The sequence below is a fragment of the Talpa occidentalis genome, unplaced genomic scaffold (assembly GCF_014898055.3).
Source record: "Talpa occidentalis isolate TD23 unplaced genomic scaffold, MPIMG_talOcc4v2.1 talOcc4.4, whole genome shotgun sequence".
Lineage (NCBI taxonomy): Eukaryota > Metazoa > Chordata > Mammalia > Eulipotyphla > Talpidae > Talpa > Talpa occidentalis.
Genome location: NW_023604295.1, coordinates 121287566 through 121309658, shown reverse-complemented (window position 1 = coordinate 121309658; position 22093 = coordinate 121287566). Strand labels below are relative to the sequence as shown.

At 33.0% G+C, this 22093-nt stretch overlaps 1 protein-coding gene across 2 annotated transcripts in view; it reads left to right on the top strand.

Annotated features, from left to right (window-relative positions):
- Positions 1-22093, top strand: part of RSRC1 (arginine and serine rich coiled-coil 1) — a 320815-nt gene that overhangs the window by 183588 nt on the left and 115134 nt on the right. For both annotated transcript variants that reach the window (XM_054700979.1, XM_037526222.2), the window contains one exon: positions 1644-1695. In XM_054700979.1, coding sequence (XP_054556954.1) covers positions 1644-1695 — 52 coding nt within the window. The remainder of the gene's footprint in view (positions 1-1643; positions 1696-22093) is intronic.

Here is a 22093-nt window from a genome sequence, read left to right as displayed (position 1 = left end):
ATGCCTGTTGGCCATTTGCATTTCCTCTTTGGAGAAGTATCTTTTTAGCTCTTTTGACCATTTTTTTGACTGGATTATTTTCTTTGTTTTTGTTGAGTCTCATCAGCACTTTGTAGATTTTTGTGATCAGTCCTTTCTCATTAGTGTTGTGTGCAAAAATGTTCTCCCAGTCGGTGGGGTTTCTCTTTGTTTTGGTTATTGTCTCTTTTGCTGTGCAGAAGCCCTTTTGTAGTATATCTTGATACCAGAAAGCAGAAATCATTCTTTGCTCTTCTATCTCAGAGTTTCTCTGACTGCTTAGGGTCTTTTGTGGTCCCATATAAATTTTAGGAGTTTTTTTCTAATTCTGTTAAAAATTCTATTGGAATCTTAATAGGGGTTACATTGAATTTCAGATAGCTTTTGGTAGTCTTGATGTTTTTACAATATGAATCCTTCTATAAGAATCCTTCTAATCCATTTATTTGTATCATCTGGTTTTTCTCATCAACATCTTGTAGTTTTCAGCATAAAGATCTTTTACCTCCTCAGTTAAATTTATTCCTAGGTATTTTTTTAAATTATGCTATTGTAAATCAGACTGATTTCTTTCTTAGTTTTTGAGAAATTACATTGTTAGTGTATAAACATGCAGCTGATTTTTTTTACACATTAATTTTGTATCCTGCAGCTTTACTGAATTCATTGGTTAAATGTAGCAGTTGTCTGTATAATATCTTGTTACAAGTGAATAGAGACACATGTACTTCTTTCCCATTTTTCTTACCATTTCTGACACCTTTTATTTTGTTTTCTTGCCTTGTTACTCTGTCTAGGACTTCTGGTACTGTGTTGAAGAGGACTATGTCTTGTTCCTGATCTTAGAGGAAAAGCTTTTCAACATTCAGTAGGATGTTGGCTGTACTTGTCATATATGCCCTTTTTTTCAGTTGAGAAGTATATAAATGCATTCTGAAGTAAACTTAGTATTGAAAACAGTTTTTAGGTCTTTCATAAAAACTTTAATACTGATACTATGCATGTTATAGCTTTAATACCACTAATATTTTATTCCAAAATCTCAGAATAAGATTCTGGTAGCAAAGCACTTTAGTTTCAACATATTAAATGTATGGTATCAAAGTTCTTTGAGAGAATAATTTTAGGATAATTAGTAGAAATTGAAAACATAGAACTCATGTAGTATCCTAAGTTATCCACAACTGCTCTTTTGAAATACAGTAGGAAGGCAGAAAATACTTGGTTTTAGGATATGACTTGCCTGAAGTGTTGGATTTCAAAGTGCTATTTAAAATGTATGTTTCCATATGCAAAGAAATAGCTAAATGTAGGGCATTTGCCTCATTATTAGACTGCAGTTATTTAAGTTATTACTGATTGTTACAAATTTGTATAGTAAAAAATACCCTTTCAGTAAAAAAAATAAGAAATCATTTTATTTTTGTATTAATGAAAAATGTGACATGACTACTAAAATAAGAGAGGATTGTTAGAATGGCTGTGGTAGAATTTTGTTAAAATGTGAGTTGTTATTAATTATGATAATATTCTCCAAATTTCCTGGTACTTGCCTAATAATGAATTAATTTAAAGCCCCCTCTATTAAAACTCACCTATAAATGTCTTTTGTGGTTGTTTTTTAGCCACCAGCTGAACAGGCCAAAGCCAGACTACAGTTGGTTCTTGAAGCTGCTGGTAAGTGTTGATAATTCATTATTTAAAAATTAAATGATTTCTGGAAACTGTCAGTAACATTACAAGAGAAAAATAAGTAGAGTTTTGATGATTTGTTTATATATATTTAAGAAGGCAGGATTCCTATTTAACAATCAGAGTAATTTCCTTAGGCTTTCATAGAAATGCAAGTTCTGAAGTTTTACATTTATGATAGCAATAAATGTTTAAGTTAGATATAGACACCCTTTCCTCTATCTCATAAGTCATAAATACAATATTCCAATTCTGTAATAAACAAAACCTTAATCATTTTAACTGCAAAAAAAACTTAAAAAAATAAAAAATATCAAATAAGTTTTACTGTACTTATAGGAAACTCAAAGAGAAAAAGGCCTCTTTTCATTTATCCTCACACGTTTATGAGATCTAGTTTATATGTATGGCCATATTTTACCTGAAATACTTATTTCTACAGTATAATGCTTAAAGGCTATTATTTGCCTTTTTATTTATAACATTGACTACTAATATAGTTTTAATTTTGATGAAGTTCAATTGATTTCTGTCTTTTATGGATATGGTTTTGGTGGCATGTTCAAGAATTCTTTGCCTAAACCTAGATCATTTACATTTTTCCTGAATTTTCGTCTAAAATTTTCATCATTTACATTTTAATTTTATGTTTAAGACTAAGATTTATTTTAAGTTTTGTATAGGACATGAGGTTTTCATTTTTCAAAGAAAAGAGGTGTTATCTAATAATTCCTCTAATTACATCAGACTTATTCCATGGACTGTTTGTTCTAAAACCCATCCAATGTTAAAAACACTATATATTCTATTTCTCAGTGATACAATAATGCTGACTTTGACTTTAGATACTATGCTCAGCTTTATGTGGACATGAGTTACTTTACCTTTTTAAAAAAATAAAGAAGATCTATGTTACCTTTCAAAATTCTAATATTTTACTCTAAATTTTAATGTGCTCTTTAAAAAGGTATTTAACTTTTTAAAAAACAAGTTATCAAATTCAAACATGAACATCCTAAGCCTGTTTCCACTACTTATTCATTCTGTGACCTTGAGCAGTTTAATAATTACTGGTTAGCCAAATTAGAGGACTAGAATAATATCGCAAAGTAGTATATGTTTCTTAAAATTGTTTTAAAATTATTTTTATTACTTATTATTATTTTATTTATTCTCAGCCCCTTTTTACTACACCTAGTTAAGTAACCATTTTACCAGACTTTGGTTTTTGATAGCAGCTCCATGAATGTATTACTGTATAATATGACATAACATTTATACCCCTTTGAAAAACAACCTATTCAGTTGTTACTGTGATGTGTAAATTAAATCTGTAAAGAATTTATAATTTACAATTGGAAAATGAGAATTCATTTTATCATCAAAAGTAATTTCAGACTGTCACTTGATAGTAGTTGTACTTTTATGCAGGGATTGAGAAAATATGAATTAACAAAAGATGTTCAATAAGAAAAACTTACTTTCAAAAAATGAAACATTTTTGAAATGTTCAATAAGTAAAACTCAATTTTCTTCTTATTGAACATTTCTTTTGCTCCAGGTTTTCCCTTATATCAGTGACACTGTGATGTGCATCCTGTTGCATGTGTGTTTTCCACATTTTAGAGTATTTTCTTGGGATTGATTGCTATAGAAATGAGTGTATGAGGCTAGAAGGTATTATTATTCAGAGCAGCTTTTTATAAATTATTGCTAAATTGTTTTATGAAAGCACTCTGTCCCTTTTCATTGCCCCTGGTTAAGTAACCATTTTTACCAGACTTTGGTTTTTAAAAGCAGATCTCTGAATATATTGCTGCATAATATGACATAACATTTTACACCCCTTTTGAAAATATCACTGTTGTTATGTAATGTGTGTCCTTGAAGAGTGGAAGCGGATGGTTGGATGGGGAGAAGCAATTCAGAAAGATAGGACCTATTGTTAAGACTAGTTCTCTTTCAGTTATGAACTCATTATATTATCATTGTGTTATTAAAAACATATAGATAAACAGTAAAGTAGGGAAATAAAAAGAACTTGAGCTCAGTTTTGTGGGGTTTGAGGTAGAGACTAGTCTGGTACTTACTTGAAATAGCTGGATAAAAAGGACTGAAAAGCCCATTATCTCACACTGGAGTTCACCTGAGTTCCTAGGGAAAATACCCTCAACTTTGGGACTTTAAACTGGGTTCATGAAACTCACATACAATGTTTCTGGGAATGTTAAATTGGTGCAAGTTTCATGGAAAGCATTATAGAGTTTCCTCAGAAATTTAAAATTAGATCTACCATATGATCTAGCAATTCTATTCCCAGGTATCTATCTGAAGAGTATAAAAACATGAATTTGAAAAGATACATACACCACTATGTTCATTGCAGCACTGTTTACAATAGCCAAGATATGAAAACAATCTAAGTTTCCATCAATCTGTGATTGGATAAAGATTTATTTTACATGGTAGAATACTACTTACTCAGCTATAAAAAAGATGAAATCTTGCCATTTGTGACATGGGCAGAACTTGAGGAAATTATGTTAAGCAAACTAAGTCAGAGGAGAAAGACAAATACTGCATGATTTCATTCATATAAATTATATATTACATATAAATTAACAAAGAAAATAAAACCAGAGAAAACAAAGTCAAAATAAACCCTTGAATTCATTTTTTATAGCTGAGCATTATTTTATCATGTGTGTATATAACATCTTCTAATCTATGCTTCTTAATCTACTCCTCTGTCATTGGACAGTTAGTTTTTATAACTTGTCTGTTATAAATAGTGCTGCAGGGGCCTCCCTGGTGGCGCAGGCGGTTGAGTGCCACACTGTGAAGCTGTCCACAGCCTCAGCAGTGCAGGTTCAATCCCAGCAGGCCGGTGAGAATCCCACATGGCGAAGCAGACCTCTCCTGTCTCACCCGCTGCTCCCCTCAGCAGTGTATTTCGTCAGTCTGCCTGTTCTGCTCCCCACTCTGTCTCTGGTGAATCCTCTCACCCTCCCACACATCTGGCCTGTACCCCGGTTCTTGTATAAAGAATAAATAGATCTTTAAAAAAATAGTGCTGCAATGAAAATAGGAGTGCATATATCCCTTTAAATTAATGTTCTTGTATTCTTTGCGTAAATTTGTTGAGTCACATGGTGCATTTATTTCAATATTTTGAGGAAATGCCATACTATTTTCCATGGGTCTGGACCAGTCTACAGTGAACAAGGGTTCACAAGGGTTCCTTTTTCTCCACATCCTCATCAGCATTTGTTGTTTCTGGTTCTTTTGATATGAGCCATTCTTACAGGTTCGAAGTGGTTTTCCACTGTGGTTTTGACTTTTTCATGTACCCGGTGTTCATTTGTATCTTCTTTGAAGAAGTGTCTATTTAGCTCTTCTCCCCATTTTTTTTTTTTTTGCTTCATTGTGTTATTTTTGTTGAGTTTTATGAGTTCTTTGTAGATCTGAATATTAGCCCCTTTTTGAAAGATTAAAACAAAAATACACCCTACTGAATATGAGAAAATATCCCACAGGGGTTAGTATTTTAACTTTTAATTCACAGGATATGTAAAGGTATCTAAGGTGGTTTTGTTGTTGTTGTTTTCCCCCAAATGGCAGTAGGACACAGGAGGTTGCAAAATTATATAAATTTAAAAAACTGAATCTTTAAGTTGTATTCTCAGCTGATGATTGATTGATTGTGTGATACTGAATAAAGCCAATTAAAAACCCTTTTAGCATGATTTCTTCATTTTTCCTTTTTAAAATACTGTAACTATTTTCCCATTAATCAAGGTTGGAAACCTTGAAATTTTTATCTTTGACTTCATTATGGGTAACCATTCACCTAAAGTTAATGACACAGGGCCTCCCAGGTGGCGCAGCGGTTGAGCGCCGGGTTGTGAAGCTGCCCGCGGCCTCTGCGGCGCCGGTTCCATCCCCGGCTGCTCCCCGGACACCGGAGGAGGGTCCCACATGGCGTGCAGACCTCTCCTGCCGCCCGCTGCTCCCCTCAGCAGTGTACTTCGGTCCTTCTGCCTGCTCTGCTCCCCGCTCTGGCTCTGGTGAGTTCTCTCACCCTCCCATGCTTCTGACTGTACCCAGTGCATGTATAAACAAAACAAACAAACAAACAAATAAATAAATAAAAACATGCCTCTAAAAAGAAAAAAAAATTAAAAATTTAAAAAAATAAAATAAAGTTAATGACATATTTTGAGATATGTTTTATTTGTCCCTTTATAATCTATCCCCACTGCCATCTCTTTAAGTTCAGATACCTACTACTTCACCCGAAGGTTAATCTATTCCTTCCCAATTGGTCCCTCACTTTAATTGTGTTATTTCTCCAGAGAGATGGATGTGAATAGTGGAACATGCTAAACCTGTTTCCAGGACTTATTCATTCTGTGACCTTGAGCAGCTTGATAATTAATTACTGGTTAGCCAAAATAAAGGACATTTTAAAATGGAGTATTATAGATGTGTATGTTTTCTGGTTCACTGCATTTCTCTATTTGTTAATTTATTGAGATGAAGTTCATATAATACAAAGTTAATCGTAATTTTTTAAAATAAGCAGTTCAAGTGACTTTAAATACTCCCAATGCTGTATAGCCACCACCTCTTACTAGTTCCAAAATATTCCCATTACTCCAGATTAAAAACATCTTAGCTATTAAGCAGTTTCTCTATACTCCCTTTTTACCCTCAAGCCCTGGTATCTACCTGTCTGCCTTCTGTCTCTTGATTATCCTGAATATTTCATATGAATGGAATCATACAATGCATGATCTGTGTGTCTGGTGTCTTGTACTTAGCATGTTTCTGAGATACATTGTAGCGTGTGTCAGCATTTTATTTCTTTTTTTGGCAGAATAATATTCCATTGCATATAAACACCATTTGTTTATCCAGTCTTCCATTGATAGAAATTTGAGTTATCTCCACTTTTTGGCTATTGTGGGTAGTGTCGATATGAATGCACAAAGTCATTTTTATTTGAGTATCTGTAATTTGGTGGAATGGAATTATGGGACTATTTGGAAGTTCTCTGTTTAACCTTTTTTTTTTTTTTAAAGATTTATTTATTTATGCAAGCACTGGGTACAGTCAGAAGCGTGGGAGGGTGATAGAATTCACCAGTGCCAGAGCGGGAAGCAGACCAGGCAGACTGACGAAGTACACTGCTGAGGGGAGCAGCGGGCATGGCAAGAGAGGTCTGTGTGCCATGTGGGACCCTCGCCAGAGGCCAGGGATTGAACTGGCGCTGCAGAGGCTGCGGGCAGCTCCCCACCAGGGAGGCCCCTGTTTAACTTTTTGAGAAGCCATCTGTTTCCCATACTGCCTAAACCATATTCTATTCCCACCAGCAATATATGAGTGTAGTCCCTTAATGTCTCAACTACACCTTATAACACACTGAAGGCACCTATTTGAAAGTATTTAGGTTTGGAGACTTTTTTACACTGTAATTCCAGAATAAATAACACTGTAAGTGTTATTTTATTAGCACTTAAAGTGTATACTTATACTGGAAGAATCTGGCAAATGCTAGCCACCAGAAAATATTTATTTCCTTATTACTTTCTGTAAAAATCACTGCTAGATGTTTCTTTCTTAGCCCTATTTAGTCATGCTGCTCCTTTGCTCAGAATTACTCAGCAACTGTTGATTACTGACCAAATCAGTTTTACACTTTTATGTTTAAAGTTCCCAGGTTCCATGAAATAGACACACAGATTTTTCTAACATCCTTTTTTAGAATTCATTTCTGTAATTTCTCAATGTTCTTTGAGTGACTAATGTTCTTTTCTACCTGGAAATATTTGCTCAGGACTTTTTCTTTCCTAGAAATGTCTCCATCCTTCCTCTTTCCTTGTCCTTTTATATGCCAAATAAAATTGGTGCATGATTTCCTTGGTCATTCCAGCACATAATTTTTTTTTCTTTGCCTTTGAATTATTTTTGTCCTTGTCACCATGCTGATACTTAATCACATACTGCTGATATTAATACTTGTTTATGAGAGTTAAACTAATCTTCCCAATAAAATAAACATCTAAAGATCAGGAACCTTGTCTAAATCTTCCAGATTTTTCCCAATGGTTTTAGTAACACCTACAGTAGTACTATACCACATAGAATTCCAGCTGTTATATCACTGGCAAGTAATTCATTGTGAAGAAGCAAATGATCTGGATAACTGAAAATTCAACATGTAATGCTAGTGTGTTCATTTTAACTATTGTTTGATGGATTTTAAAATAATTATAACAAACAATTCCCTGACTTCAAAAGTAGAAGATATATGACAATAATTAATTTTTAATCATAAACTGTAAGGTAGTGTATGATAGAGAAGATAATGAAACATGATTGTTATATAAGAGGAAGAAGGAAACTAATGTAATTAAAAATAAGTTTAATTTTAAAAAGGACTTCTCCTTTTGTTCTCTTGACTTGTTAACACCATTCCAAATATTATTTGGGTTTTCTGTAAAACATAGTATCATTGTATACCAGGTATGTTTATGGGTTTAAAGAAATAAAAGAAAGAAATAATTATAGGAGTGATATTCCCAAAACATACAGCTTTCATTAGCATGAAAATATGACAAATTCTCACAATGTGAGTTCAAGACACAATTTTCTCTCAGGTCTCCTCAATTACTTTTAATAGATTTATGGACACATACAACCTTTAAAATTGTATCTCTAGTATTATAAGAAAAATAGAAACTTCTTTTAGTGCATGTGTGGTAAATCATCCTTATTAAAAAAATCTCTAATGTTTCATCTTATAAGTAATATCTAAAACTCTTTGTATTTTGCTTTATAGTTTTCAAAGCACTTTCATAAATCTTTTATCATTTGACTCATATTACTGCATGGAGAGCTAATTATCTCCGTTTTACAAATATCCTGAAAGCTTAAATGACTTATAAAAGATCACACAGCTAATAAGTGGCAGAACCAGGGCTCAGATCCAATGGATTTTGACTCTTGAACTTTTTCTATCCATAGGTTAAATCCCCAAGTTATGTTGGACAGCATAAAGGGTGATAGAAAATAGTACCAAAAATATACTTTGTTAGGCATAATACTACAGTACCTTAAAATAAAATAATTTCTACCCTCAAGCAAGCCTTTGATTCTGAAATGAATTTTTAAATTGATAGTACAAAGGGATTAAAGTTTATCAGAAAAAAATGTTCTTTCCCTTAACTTAGAGGGCTCATGCTAACCAAATCTGATGACTTTGAAAAATCTAGAGTAGTTTTTTATGATCATTACTGTTTCTGTCTTCAACCTAACCAGGGACATGCATTTCTGTGACCCTCGTTGAGAAAAAAGCTGGTTAAGTATGTAAAACACTGATGAATTACACATACATGCACATTCTATCGAGGTATATAGCCATGCTTAGGAATAAGACTTACAGTCCTTACTCCATCCCAATTATTTTGCAGCATGGTAAACTTAATTCTCTTAATTTCCCCATTAAGTACCTGCAGGCCAAATCCTGATTCTGTTAAGAGCTCTATGATCTTGGAAATCTCAATACTTCTTGAAAGTCCAGTCTATCTTTAAATATTTGTAATTCTGAGATAACCTTGGTAACACACTGTTTCCAGGAGCACAGAAAACCATTCAGCTACTCTGATTTAAAGTTGATGGAGGTTTTGCTCTGTAAGTTTCTGACACTGATTTGTGACTCCAAGAAATAGGTGATTATTATCAGAGAGGCTTTCAGGTAGGGCAAACCTAAGAAACAGAACAAGAGACTGAAAAGTTATTTTCTATTTCACAAAAATACTGTTTTCAGACTTTTTTTTTTAAATTTAGGTTTTTGCCTGATGTGGGCTGGTACTCCAGATCCATATAAGTCCTATCAACTGATTTTGTGAGCTTGGGCATACCACCTCCCCTCCGCTCTCTTTTAGTTTCCTCTTCTATGAGACAGAGATATTAACAGTACATAATCAATGGGGTTGTTGTTATGGAGTTTAACTGAGTTAACATTTGTAAAATACTTAGAACAGTACCTGGTACATTTAAGTATTCAGTGAATGTTTGTATTAGCATGACAGGCAATATAATATGGCTCTTAAGTTCTTAAGTCAGTTGACTTCAGTGCCATTCTCACCTCTATTTACTGTTGAAACTATGGGAAAGTTGTTATAGCTTGCTGAACCTCAGGTTTTTCATTTATGAAATGAGAATAATAATATGCTCCTTATGTAATTTTTATGAGAATGAAATGAATTAATATAATAAGGTGTTTGGAGGGCCTCCCCAGTGGCGCAGTGGGCTGAGCGCCACACTGTGAAGCTGTCCGCAGCCTCTGCAGTGTGGGTTCGAATCCTGGCTGGCCAGGGAGATACCCACATGGTGTGGCAGACCTCTCCTGCCTCGCCTGCTGCTCCCCTCATTAGTGTTTTAGGTCATCTGCCTGTTTTGCTTCCTGCTCTGTCTGGTGAGTTCTCTCACCCTCCCGCATCTCTGGCCTGTACCCCAGTTCTTGTATAAATAAATAAATCTTTTTTAAAAAGGAAAATGTTAAAAAAGAATAAGGTGTTTGGAATAACACCTAACACATAACTGAGTTTTCTGTAGCTGTTAGGTAATTGGAGTAACAGTAGTTTCTTACAGCATCTCCAGGATGACTTTATGAGGTAATAAAGAGAAGAAATTGAGCTACCTCCTTGAATCTCCATGCATCTGGTTATAGATAAAGTTATCAAGAGAAGAATTAAAAATAGTGCTGAAAGAAATAAATGAGTAAAACTTTAAATAGTTTCGTGGACTTGGGCAGTGTTTAAAACTTTTCCCCTGAAATATGAGGGAAATTCTATGTAAGATTCTGCCTCAGAAATTCTACGATTTAATAGCTTTAATATACAATCCAATTAATAATGCTAATTTAACTTCCCGTTTCTAATAATGAACCTAATTTTTGGCTTTGTGTTAATCCAGAAAGAGAGGATAATGATTCCACAAAATAGTAAATTGCCTTTTAAAATGTTATTTGTTTTAGTTTCAGTTACATATTTAACTTGAATGACTGTTCTTTACCCCTAATAATATTTTGTAAGAAGAAAGCTATCAGCTAGAGACTAACAATATCACAGCAACTTGCTGTGTTTGAGCAGATGTTAAGCAGACAGTAGTTGAATGTTAATTTTGAGAGGGTGGTATGTTTAAGCCTAGCTGAAGTATGTTGCTTGTGGGCTTTCTAGACTCGAGTACAATGCTGGATCTCTGGGGAGAATTTTAAAGCTAAACCTCTTTCTTTTGGGTCCTCTATATGGACTCTCTCAAGTCAGTATAAAGCAGATCATCCCTAGGCTAAAGCCCTTCAGCTTTTGTTATTGGGCTCTGTAGACCTGTAATTAGGCCTCCTGGCAGGCCTTGCAGGCCAGTTAATGGTCATATGGAGTTTCTGTGAGGCAGACTGGCTTTGTATAAATCCTGGGTAGGAATATGTTTATGGGTCACTTCCTACCAGGACCATTCTTTGTCCTTATGCCCCGCGGGCTGACAGGGAGCAGGTTCCCTTGACCATGGACTGTTCAGTTTGCAACGCAAAATCTACTCCACTAATCCCCAGTGTAAACAGAGGATTTAGAAGGGCTTCTGTCACTTACAGTTGCCAATTCACTTGGGTGTCTGTGAATTTATTTTTCCCCAGACTTCATTATTGAAAGACTGACAAGTGTATAAGATTTGGATGTTTGTTTATATATCAAGTATGCAAGTTTCTTTCATTGGTGTTAGAATCATTGTAAATAATTTATCTAAAGCAGGGTTGTATGAGTTTTTAAACGAACTCACCCTTTAATATTTCTTAACTTGAGTCATTAAAAAATTTGGAATAATAGTCATACTTTCCCTATAAGGGAAATTACAGGTCCTTTGAAAATATTTTTGGGGCATAAGAGTAAAATAACACTGAAATTTAACAAAAAGTGACTACTTTAGATTTCAGATAAGTTAAAGAAATAATTAAATTCAAAACTTTTCTAGACTAAACATTTTATGTTGGTTAAAATTCTATTTTAGTGTAATAGCCTTTGAAAGGAAAAATAACAGATCAATCTTTAAATGTCTAATAAAAATGCATTTAAGGAAATATTTAAAATAATGAATACCATTTATTGAGCATCTACTATATATAAGCACTTTATATACATTTTTTCTTGTAAATATTTTTAGTAACAGATATATATTTACTAGCCAAGCAAAGTATTTGTATTCTAAGAAAGTCATTATTGGGGTTCCTTTTGTTTGTCCATTTTGTTTAATCCTTTACTTTATTGTGGTTTTCTCTTTGTTGCTGGGATTATATTAAGATTTGATTCTAAATGTGTAAATTCTGTGGGTGCTCTGCAAAGAACAAGGATTGTCACCTATCTTCTTACGAGCCAGTTTTTCTTTTAGGGAAATCAGATGATGAATACTTTCCCAGGTCTCATCTAATAAATCGGTGCTCAGTATTTTGCATTTTGTGATGTAAAAATGGCTCATGACAGATGTGGCTGAAAAGACCACATACGTAGACTGTATGATTTTAGTCTGGTGGAACTAATAGGATCACTCATTACATTTTAGACCCTGGGGTTTCTTTTTTCTTTCATAATAAAAAAAACTGTTTAAATAGAGTGTTCCTTTTTGTGTGTGAGTACAGCATCTTCCCCTAAATTTACAGAGAGTTGATGGTAACAAATCAACAAATAGTTCTCTCTGTCGCCAAAAAAAATATTTTATTAATATTTACTAATATTTTAAATTTTTCTGTCATCCCATAAAAATTAAGATTTTTTTCTCTCTTTATCAAGGATGTCCAGTTACATGTTAATATAAACAAGTCTTGCAAATTTTGAATTAAGTAATAGCAACAAAATGGCATTATAAGCTAAAAATTTTTGACATTCACTTAAAACTAGGAGAATCACAGAATTGTCTTTTTTAATAAAGACTGTATTTATTGAAATAGATAAAGATTTGTGATTTGTAATTCAATAAAGGAATTTCCTGAACATTATGAAAGTCTGATCCTATTTTAGTTGTGACCAAAAGGTAATACTTATAATGAAATATAAGTGATACATGTCAAAATACTAATAGTAATAATTGTCTTGGGAGGTGAAAATTGTATTTATTAATTTTTTTTTTGTCTTTATCTGATCATTCTGCAGTCATGAAGAGAATCTGAAGAGGGATATTTAAGGTTCAATTTAAACTTAATAAAATTTTGTGCTATATCCTGTGAAACTTGAAGAGTTTTGACAAATGTCTACATTATCCCCAAAAGTTTCCTTTTACTCCTTTAGAGTTATTTCTCTCTCCCTATCTTAGACCTTCGCAACTACTAGTCTACTTTATATCATTATAGTTTTGTTATTTTCAGAATACTATATAGATGGAATCATATAACATATAAACTGTTGTATGTGCAGTTTTTGAAAGCATAATGCTTTTAAAACTTGACCACTTAGTTGTGAACATCAGTCCTTTTCATTACTGAGTAGTATTCATTCCATCATCTGGCTCTAATAGTTTGTTTATTCACACAGCAATTGGTGGATATGAAGGTTATTTCTAGTTTATGGTTTTATGATTAAAACTTATTTGAACTTTTAATTACAAGTCTGTGAACATGTATTTTGATTTTTCTTGAGTAAATACTTAGAAATGGATTGTTTGGTTAGATAGTACGTATAGCTTTAACTTGATAAGAAACAGCCAAACTCTTTCAAAAGTAGTGATACCATTTTGTGTTTTCACAAGCCATGTGTGCAAGTTCCATTTGCTCCACATCCTTGACATCACTTGGTGTTGTCCAGTTTTTTGTTTTGTTTTGTTTTTGTTTAATTCCAGCCATTCTATTGAATGTGTTTGTTTCATTTGACTTTTTAATTTAATATGCATTCCTGTGATGACTAATGAGGTTGAACATCTTTTTATACAGTCATCTGTCATCTGTATACGTTTATGAAGTACCTGCTCATATCTCTTGCCCATTTTTAAAAGAAATTGCTTTTATTATTGCTTGTAGAGTTATTTATGCATTCTAAGTGCCAGTTAGATATGTACTTTATATTTTTTCTTTGTTTTTCCTCTTTATTTTCAAAATTTTAAAAAATTGTCAAATACAGTAAAAACACCCTCTTGAGTGATTTGGATTTTTTTATTAGAGCTTGGATTTTTGACAAAATTTAAACAGACATGTAACAACTCCTAGAACCCAGCTGTAGAACAATCTCAGTTGTTTCATTGATAGTATGTGGGAATAAAATCCTGTTTTGAGTATTAAACTTACATCTATTATTTTGTTAACCTCACATAGAGATTATTTTTTAAGAATCTTTGGAAAATTTTTTCTTCTCAGTTTCCCTTGAGTTTTTATCAAGAATGAATATGCTATTTTGTCAGATGCCTTTTCTGCATCTATTAAGATGGTATCATATATATTTACTTTTGTAATCTATTAATATGTTGAATCTCACTGGTTGATTTCAAGTATTAAGCCAATCCTACATTCCTGGGTGAGGCACTATTTGCACATAACATCCTTCTTTTATATATCTTTAGAATAGATTTTTCTCAAATTTTGTTTTGTACTTATTTTATATGTACAAAACCCTACTGAGCAATAAGCCCTTCTTAGGTAGATCTTTCAACTTTGCATTTCCTAGTAACTAGCACAATACCCTGGAGTTCGGAGCCTTTGTTTATAAATAGTTGGTTGGATCAAAGAATGAATGTAATTAGAAGCCTGTGTGAATGTGCATCTATACACCATTGAAGCTAAATCCTAAACTAATATTAAAAATAAGATTGGATTCTTTTTCTTCCAGGAAATGGTGAGTGTATTGTTACATAATAATTTCTTCAATATTCTCAGTAAACTGATGTGCTCTTTGTTGGCCATTGTTCTAACAGCAATAATGGAAGATGGCTACTATTTCCATGTCCTTATAATTAAAAATACTGCAGCACATAATTATGTGTACACTGATAATTACTATTTTCTGCTTTGTGACTATATAGAAACAAATTGGTTATCACACTACTCAAGGAAATTGATTATCTTACTCTGATTTGGAAGGAGTTAGGTACATGTGTCCCCACAGTTGCAACTCACTTTTATCGCTCTTATTTATATATAATATGTAATGTCTCGTGCTTGTATAACTATTCCCAGTGCAAGGAACTTTTGTATGTTATTTCATGTTGTTTTATCACTAAGGGAGATACATATTTCAAAGAACCAGAGGAAATACTACTGAAATTCATATGGAGTAAAAACAGACCCTGAATAGCAAAAGCAACCTTGACAAAGAAAAAAGAGAATGGAGAGATCACATTTCCAGACTTCATGCTATATTATAAAGCCACAATATTTAAAACAGCCTGGTACTGGAACAAAAACAGATGCACAGACCAGTGGTACAGAATTGAGAGCCCAGAAATAAACCCACATATGTATGGACAGCTAATCTCTGACAAAGGACCCTAAAACATAGCCTCTTCAATAAATGGTGTTGGGGAAACTGGACAAGTACGTGCAAGAGAATGAAACTAGACCATGATCTCATACCATACACCAAACAAAACAAATAACCCAATCCAAAAATGGGCAAAAGAACTAAACAGACACCTTTCCAAAGACATTAAAATGGCCAGAAGTCACATGAAGAAACATTCACAATCACTTATTATTAGAGAAATACAAATCAGGGCCACAATGAGTTACCATCTCAAATGTGTGAGAATGGTCCATATTGAAAAGACCAGAAACAAGTGCTGGCAAGATGTGGAGAAAAGGGAACCTTCCTACACACACTGTTGGTAGGAATGCAAACTGGTCCAGCCCTATGGAAAACAGTATGAAAGTGTCTCAAAACATTAAACATGTATCAGCCATTCAACCCAGTAGTTCCACTTCTAGGTAGCTATCCAAAAAATTTAAAAATACCATTTCAAAAGTATAGTTAGTGCACATGATCCCTGACTTATGATGGCTCAACTTATAATTTTTCAAATTTGTGAATTTACAATGGTGTGAAAGTGATATGCATTCAGTTGAGATTGTACTTCAAATTTTGAATTTTGATCTTTTCCCAGATTAGCCATATATGCAGTATTATAATCTCACAAGAGGCTGGTCAGCTCTCAGCCAGCCAGGTGATCATGAGGTTAAACAATCAGTACTCTACAGTGTACTATGTTCAATAAATTACATGAAATATGCAATACTTTATTATAAAGTAGTCTTTCTGGTAGCTGATTTTGACCAACTTAGGTTAATGTAAATGTTCTGAACATGATACGTAGGTGAGGCTAAGCCAAAATAGTTAGCTGTATTAAATGCATTTCAGCTTATATTTTCTGCTTATGATGGGTTTACAAGGAATACCCCATTGAATGTGGAGGAAAATATGTCTAAAAAATTTTTGTGGGAAAGTATTTTATATCTAATAAGAGCATTAATGTTTATAAATAAGTGAAATCATAAACTATATAGTGTTTAAAGTGTTATATATTTATATATTTTATATTAGTGAAAATACTCTTTTATTTTTACTCACCTACATACCTGGGGCTCAACAGGTCAGGACTAAAGAGTTCAAATGAAGTAATCAGAAAAGGAAGCAGGAACAGATAATACATCAAGGAATGTTATTCAATCAACTCATCAGTTGGACATGATTAAGGGTCCAATTACAGAATGAAAGTTTATAGCATTAAAGGCCTTCATCTTCTGGAAATAAGAAAAATCTCAAGTAAACAAAGTCAGCATTAGTTACCACAGGATGACCTAAAGAGTGATTTTCCTGAGACATTTTGATAGGGATCTGCATGCTCGGACTCTATACACAGACCAGTATTAAGCTGTTTATAGGTTATAGATTATGTCTCAGACCTCTGAGACCTCAAGAGGAAATAAAGAAGCCAAAATATGAGCACATGTACAGCTTATAGTTGCAGCCAAAAATAAATATCTTAATCAGGATTTAATGAAGGGACTATTAAAGGTTTGGGCTGAGTTTAGAAGAATCAAATTTCCTGACTTAGCAATATCTGTGAGTTTGTTTACCTTTAGCCCTGAAAAGGGAAAGGGAAGAGAGCATTATTAGAACATTTCAGAACTTGTTATAAGAGAGAATCATCCCAACAGAAACTGGACCTTTGAAAGAGAATGACAGCCTCTGTCAAACCACAGACCCTGTCCTCTAATTGTGCTCCCTTCCAGGTCTTCTGTTGACCAAACCCAACCAGCTCATCAAGTTCATCAGCCAGATCAGAGTAAAGGGAATCACAGCAGATCAGGTGGCAAGTTAGGCTTGTTCAGCACCATCCCTCATAGTCATGGATTACCAGAGAGGAGCTCTCTTATCCCAAGTGCCATTTAGTGGCAGCAGGAAAAGAGGCAGAGGAAGAGCAGGTGTCTTTAGAAATGAAAAAATTATAACATTACTTCTTGCTAGGGAGATACATATTCTAAAGCTGTCAAAATAATGCAAAGCACTTCAGATTTTTCAGGAAGTAAAGGTGTATCATAGACAAGTCTTGGAAAATAAGTGTAACTTTGATAGCATTGAAGGATGTTCTATTTTGTCTTTTCTTACCTGGTCTCTTTATAAATCATATACATTAATGGCTCAGTTGTAAAATAGACTAGTATCAACCAGAGTAATAAAGTCCTTTTGGTACAGTTATTGAAAGAGTATTTATCATTGCCTTATTAAATATGGAGGAATAAGTGCCATTTTTTTCCAAATGGTTTCATTTGCTCATGTTTTCTTTGTTGACCCAAATGAATGAAATTAGAATAAACAATCTCTAAGTCATTTGTAATCATGAGCTGATTAATGGAGTTTGGTTTCATAGCCATTATTCATTCACGAACACCTGATATCTTTCCCATAAACAAATTGTGTTTGTCCAAATTAAGAAATTAAATGAAGCATTTGATGAGTTTATGATTGACCCTTCTAACTCAGAGCCCATTAGTCACTGTCGTTATCACAGAAAAGGGTTTGACTAATGTGCTGTCTGAGGAAGCATGTGGATTTATTATGACTTCTGATTAATGCTTGCTGCAAGCCAAACTACTAGATTATAATAATTTTTTGATTCTCATTTTCGCAGTCATTGAAGAATTTCATCTCTGATGAAATGTGCTTATGTCCCATTAGATTTAGAGATGATTACAAGGTATTGAGTGGATAAATTTTTTAAGGAGTGTATTTTAGAAGGCATTCCTAGTATATGCATTAAAAAGGCTTTATTTTTAAAAAGCAGTATAGCATCTTTACTTTGTGGACATCATCTTTCACTTTCAAGAGAATGAGCCATTATTTAGGTAGTATTTAAACTAAAATAGAACTTGCTAATTTATTAGGAAAGGAAATGAGAATAATATATATATATATAAATTTCTAACATTTTATTTAAATTGACATATTATTCAGAAGTTTTAAATATTCATTTTTTTTTAAAAAAAGATGAGTTTTTCAATGACCTGCGGAAGTAAATGGACCTCAGGCTGGCTCTGGAGGAAATTCAAACTACTCCACCTCACTGGTTACACAATAACCCAGTAACTTGAAACTTCGACTTAAAGCAGTAATGCCTCAAAAGGGTTTTAAAAGGAGATGAAGGAGAGGAATTTTGTCTACGGCCAAAATGCCTTTTGTTGTTAGATTTTACTGCACAGCATAACTTTTTGGAAACATCTCAAAACATGTCACATTTTGGATTTTTTCGAATAATGGAAAAACAGTATAAAAATTTGATCTTCTAATACTTAAAAATATTATAGAAAAAATATTACAGAAATATAGAAATTATTGAAAACTGGAACTGTAATCATGAATAGTTGCATATAGGGCTTCTTTATAGGTTACAAAGTGCTATAACAGCATTTTGTCAGGTGAGTATATTGACATTATCTTCTAAAGTAAAAAGTGAGAATTTAGACTGATTGTGATTTAAAAAATGAGTGAGACTACACATAGGTTTATGTTGAGTATACAGGTGGTAATAAAGGTGGGTTGTATCCTTTGTATGTCCTTTCCATTTGTCTTACATAGTACGTTATTATAAAAAGTTACCTATTGGCATAGTCTTGAGACTCTTGTGTGTGAATAGAGGTGTATCTACATGTAGCTATTTTAAGTTCATTTACTGATTAGGAAAGTATTGTTGGACTGGATGACTTTTTGTATTGCTGTCAGTTACTTCTCTTTAGTATTCTTCACTGTGAAGTCCTAGAAAAGAATACTTTATTTCTAGTGGGAGTACATGATGAATATTTTAAACAGACAACAATGAAATAGAAAAATTTTACTTATAAAAAGAGACATGTAGCTATTTTAAGTTCATTTACTGATTAGGAAAGTATTGTTGGACTGGATGACTTTTTGTATTGCTGTCAGTTATTTCTCTTTAGTATTCTAGCCTGGAAGAAATAACTAAAACAATTAAATTTTGTATTTCGTGAATAGACTATCACGTTTTATAACTGGGAAGTTTTCTTCACCACCTTTTGATTTCCTTGACTTCAGAAATATTATAGTAATTGGAATTTGAGTTCCAACTCTAACCCTTTTTTATATCATAATAAAAGGATTGAATTTCTCTGCATATCCATTGTTATTATGGCCTACTCACTTAATTTTTCTAAACCTTTCTTTTGTAATCTGTAGAAGGTGAGATTACAAAGGAAGGGGGTAGTATTGCCCCTTGCCCTGAGTGCCCTGTGTTGTGTCCTACTGTGAAAGTGTTGTGCATTGTTCTGAGTATTTGTTATGGCTGTATATTTATAATATAAAAAAATCTGAATGTCACTATTTTTGAAAATTACTTATTCTTAAATGTCAATTATTTTATTTTTAATTGATTATTTCAATGTAGCTTTCCAAAGATTATAGTTTGACTCATGTTCACTGAACAACAACAACAAAAAGATCATTTCATTGCATATCACTGTGAAGTCCTAGAAAAGAATACTTTATTTCTAGTGGGAGTACATGATGAATATTTTAAACAGACAACAATGAAATAGAAAACATTTTACTTATAAAAAGAGACATGAAGTATATGTTATTTCTTGGTATGTATTACAAAATAAATATAACTCAAACTCACACGTGGAATTAATTACTTTTGTTGGTGACTTTTTTATTTTAAAAAACAGTAGTTTAGTTTTGCACCAATATTAAGAAGGCATGCAGAAATGATAATAGAACTGAGGTAGACTGATAGAATTTGTTGTCATTTTTATAGCTTTAGAATAAGTAAAATCATAAATTACAGTGTTCTTTCTTATAGTGGTGTCAGAGTAAGAAATAATGTGAGAATTTCATATCCCAAATTATACTGAGACTAATCACAAAGGTCTTTGAAAAATAAAATTTTGTCTATTTTAACTCTGCATCTGTAGGTGTTATCTGCATCATGTATTACAGATATTTAGAATTTTTTAAAAAAAGATTTCATTGCACATTATTTCTGTAGTATTCACGATTAATTGTTAAGGATAATTTAGAACATATCAAGTGAATTATTATCCAAATATGGCCTTTGAGTAATTCGGGAAAGAACTGCGTCTATGGATGCCCCAAATGAAAAACATCAGGATTATCTCTGATAAACCTGTCTCATTCTCTGACTGCTGTAGTAAATGAAAAGCCAGTTAATTATAAAACTTTCTAGTCATAGAAGAACCCCCACTTCCACTTGGGCATTTTATAACATTGGACTACTACAACTTTTGATCTGGACACAGAACAAAAAATTTGGGAATTTTTAAAAAGACCAATATAATCACGTTAACACTGTTTACTTGGTAAGAAAAAAAAGCAGCCTACAATTCAAGTAATAGTGATAGCACATAGCCTTAATATAGATCCTTTAGCTTGTCAAATATATACATATTTTCTTAAGCCAACTAGAATGTTTAAATATGAACCATCCACATCAAATTTATTGGTCACCTCCAATGTTTGTGTATAAAATTCCATAGTATTGGACACAATACCTTATTAATCATTTTAACTACCATGGGAAAAGCTGTATTTTCTGTTATAGAAAGTACTTATATATTTTGGCATTGCATATATTATAAATTGAGATAAAAGGTAAAGAAGACTTTTTCATGTGTGACCAAAGAGAAAGGATTTAATTGGAGGAAAAAAAGAGCATTTTTGCCTCCTTTTATCAATATCTTAAAAATGTGTTTTTTTAAATCTTGATTCAATACATAGGATGTTTTATGAAATGAGCCTCCTCAAAATTCTTTGGCTATATGCCCTCAGTAGAAGTTTTTAAAGCTTTCCAAACATTAATACATGTCTACACAGACACACACACACACACACACACACGCGCGCGCGCGCGCGCGCACACACACACACACACACACACAGTGAAAATAGCTGTGGTGATAAAAGGAATACACAGAAGCATAAGCATAATCTATCATTTTGGCAGGCTAAGAAACTTTGTTTAATGTGCCTGAAGTGCCAAATAAAAGTATGACATTGTCATCAGTGACATAAATAAGTAGACTGAGAAGTATTTACCTAGCACAATATTATGGTGTGTTAACCTTTGTCAGACATCAACTGAGTGCAGTTGATGCTTCCTTTACTTATTTGAATAGACATGTTTCATCAAACAATATAATGTAAAATTCTTATGTGGATTAATTTTCTCTCTGGTTTTTATTAAATTGGGTTTTTTGATATGGGCCATTCTCACAGGTGTGAGGTGGTATCTCATTTATGGTCTTCATCTGCATTTCCCTGATAATATGTAATGATGAACACTTTTTAATGTGCTTGTTGGTCATCTGTATGTCTTTTTGGGGGAAGTGTCTGTTTAGCTCTTCTGCCCATTTTTTGATTGGGTTATTTGTTTTCTTGTTGCTGAGTTGTATTAGTTTTTGTTAATCTTCAATATTATTTCCTTGATATATGGCATGCAAATATTTTCTTCCATTCGGAAGGTTGTCTTTTTGTTTGAGTTATAGTTTCTTTCTATGTACAGAAGCTTTTTCCTTTAATGTAATCCCAGTTGTTTATGTTCTCTTTTGTTTTCCTTGCTGTTGGAAACATCCCTGAAGATGTCACCGAAGCTTACGTTGTAAAGTGTTTTGTCTATGTTTTCATCTATATATTTTATGATTTCAGGTCTTACATCCAAATCTTTAATCCATTTTTGAGTTTATTTTTGGGTATAGTATTAGATAATGGTCTAATTTTATACTTTTGCATGTAATTGTCCCGTACCCAATTTCTGAAGAGGCTTTCGTTGTTACAGTGTATTTGGTGGGGGGGGGGGCCTTTGTCATGTAATAATTGTC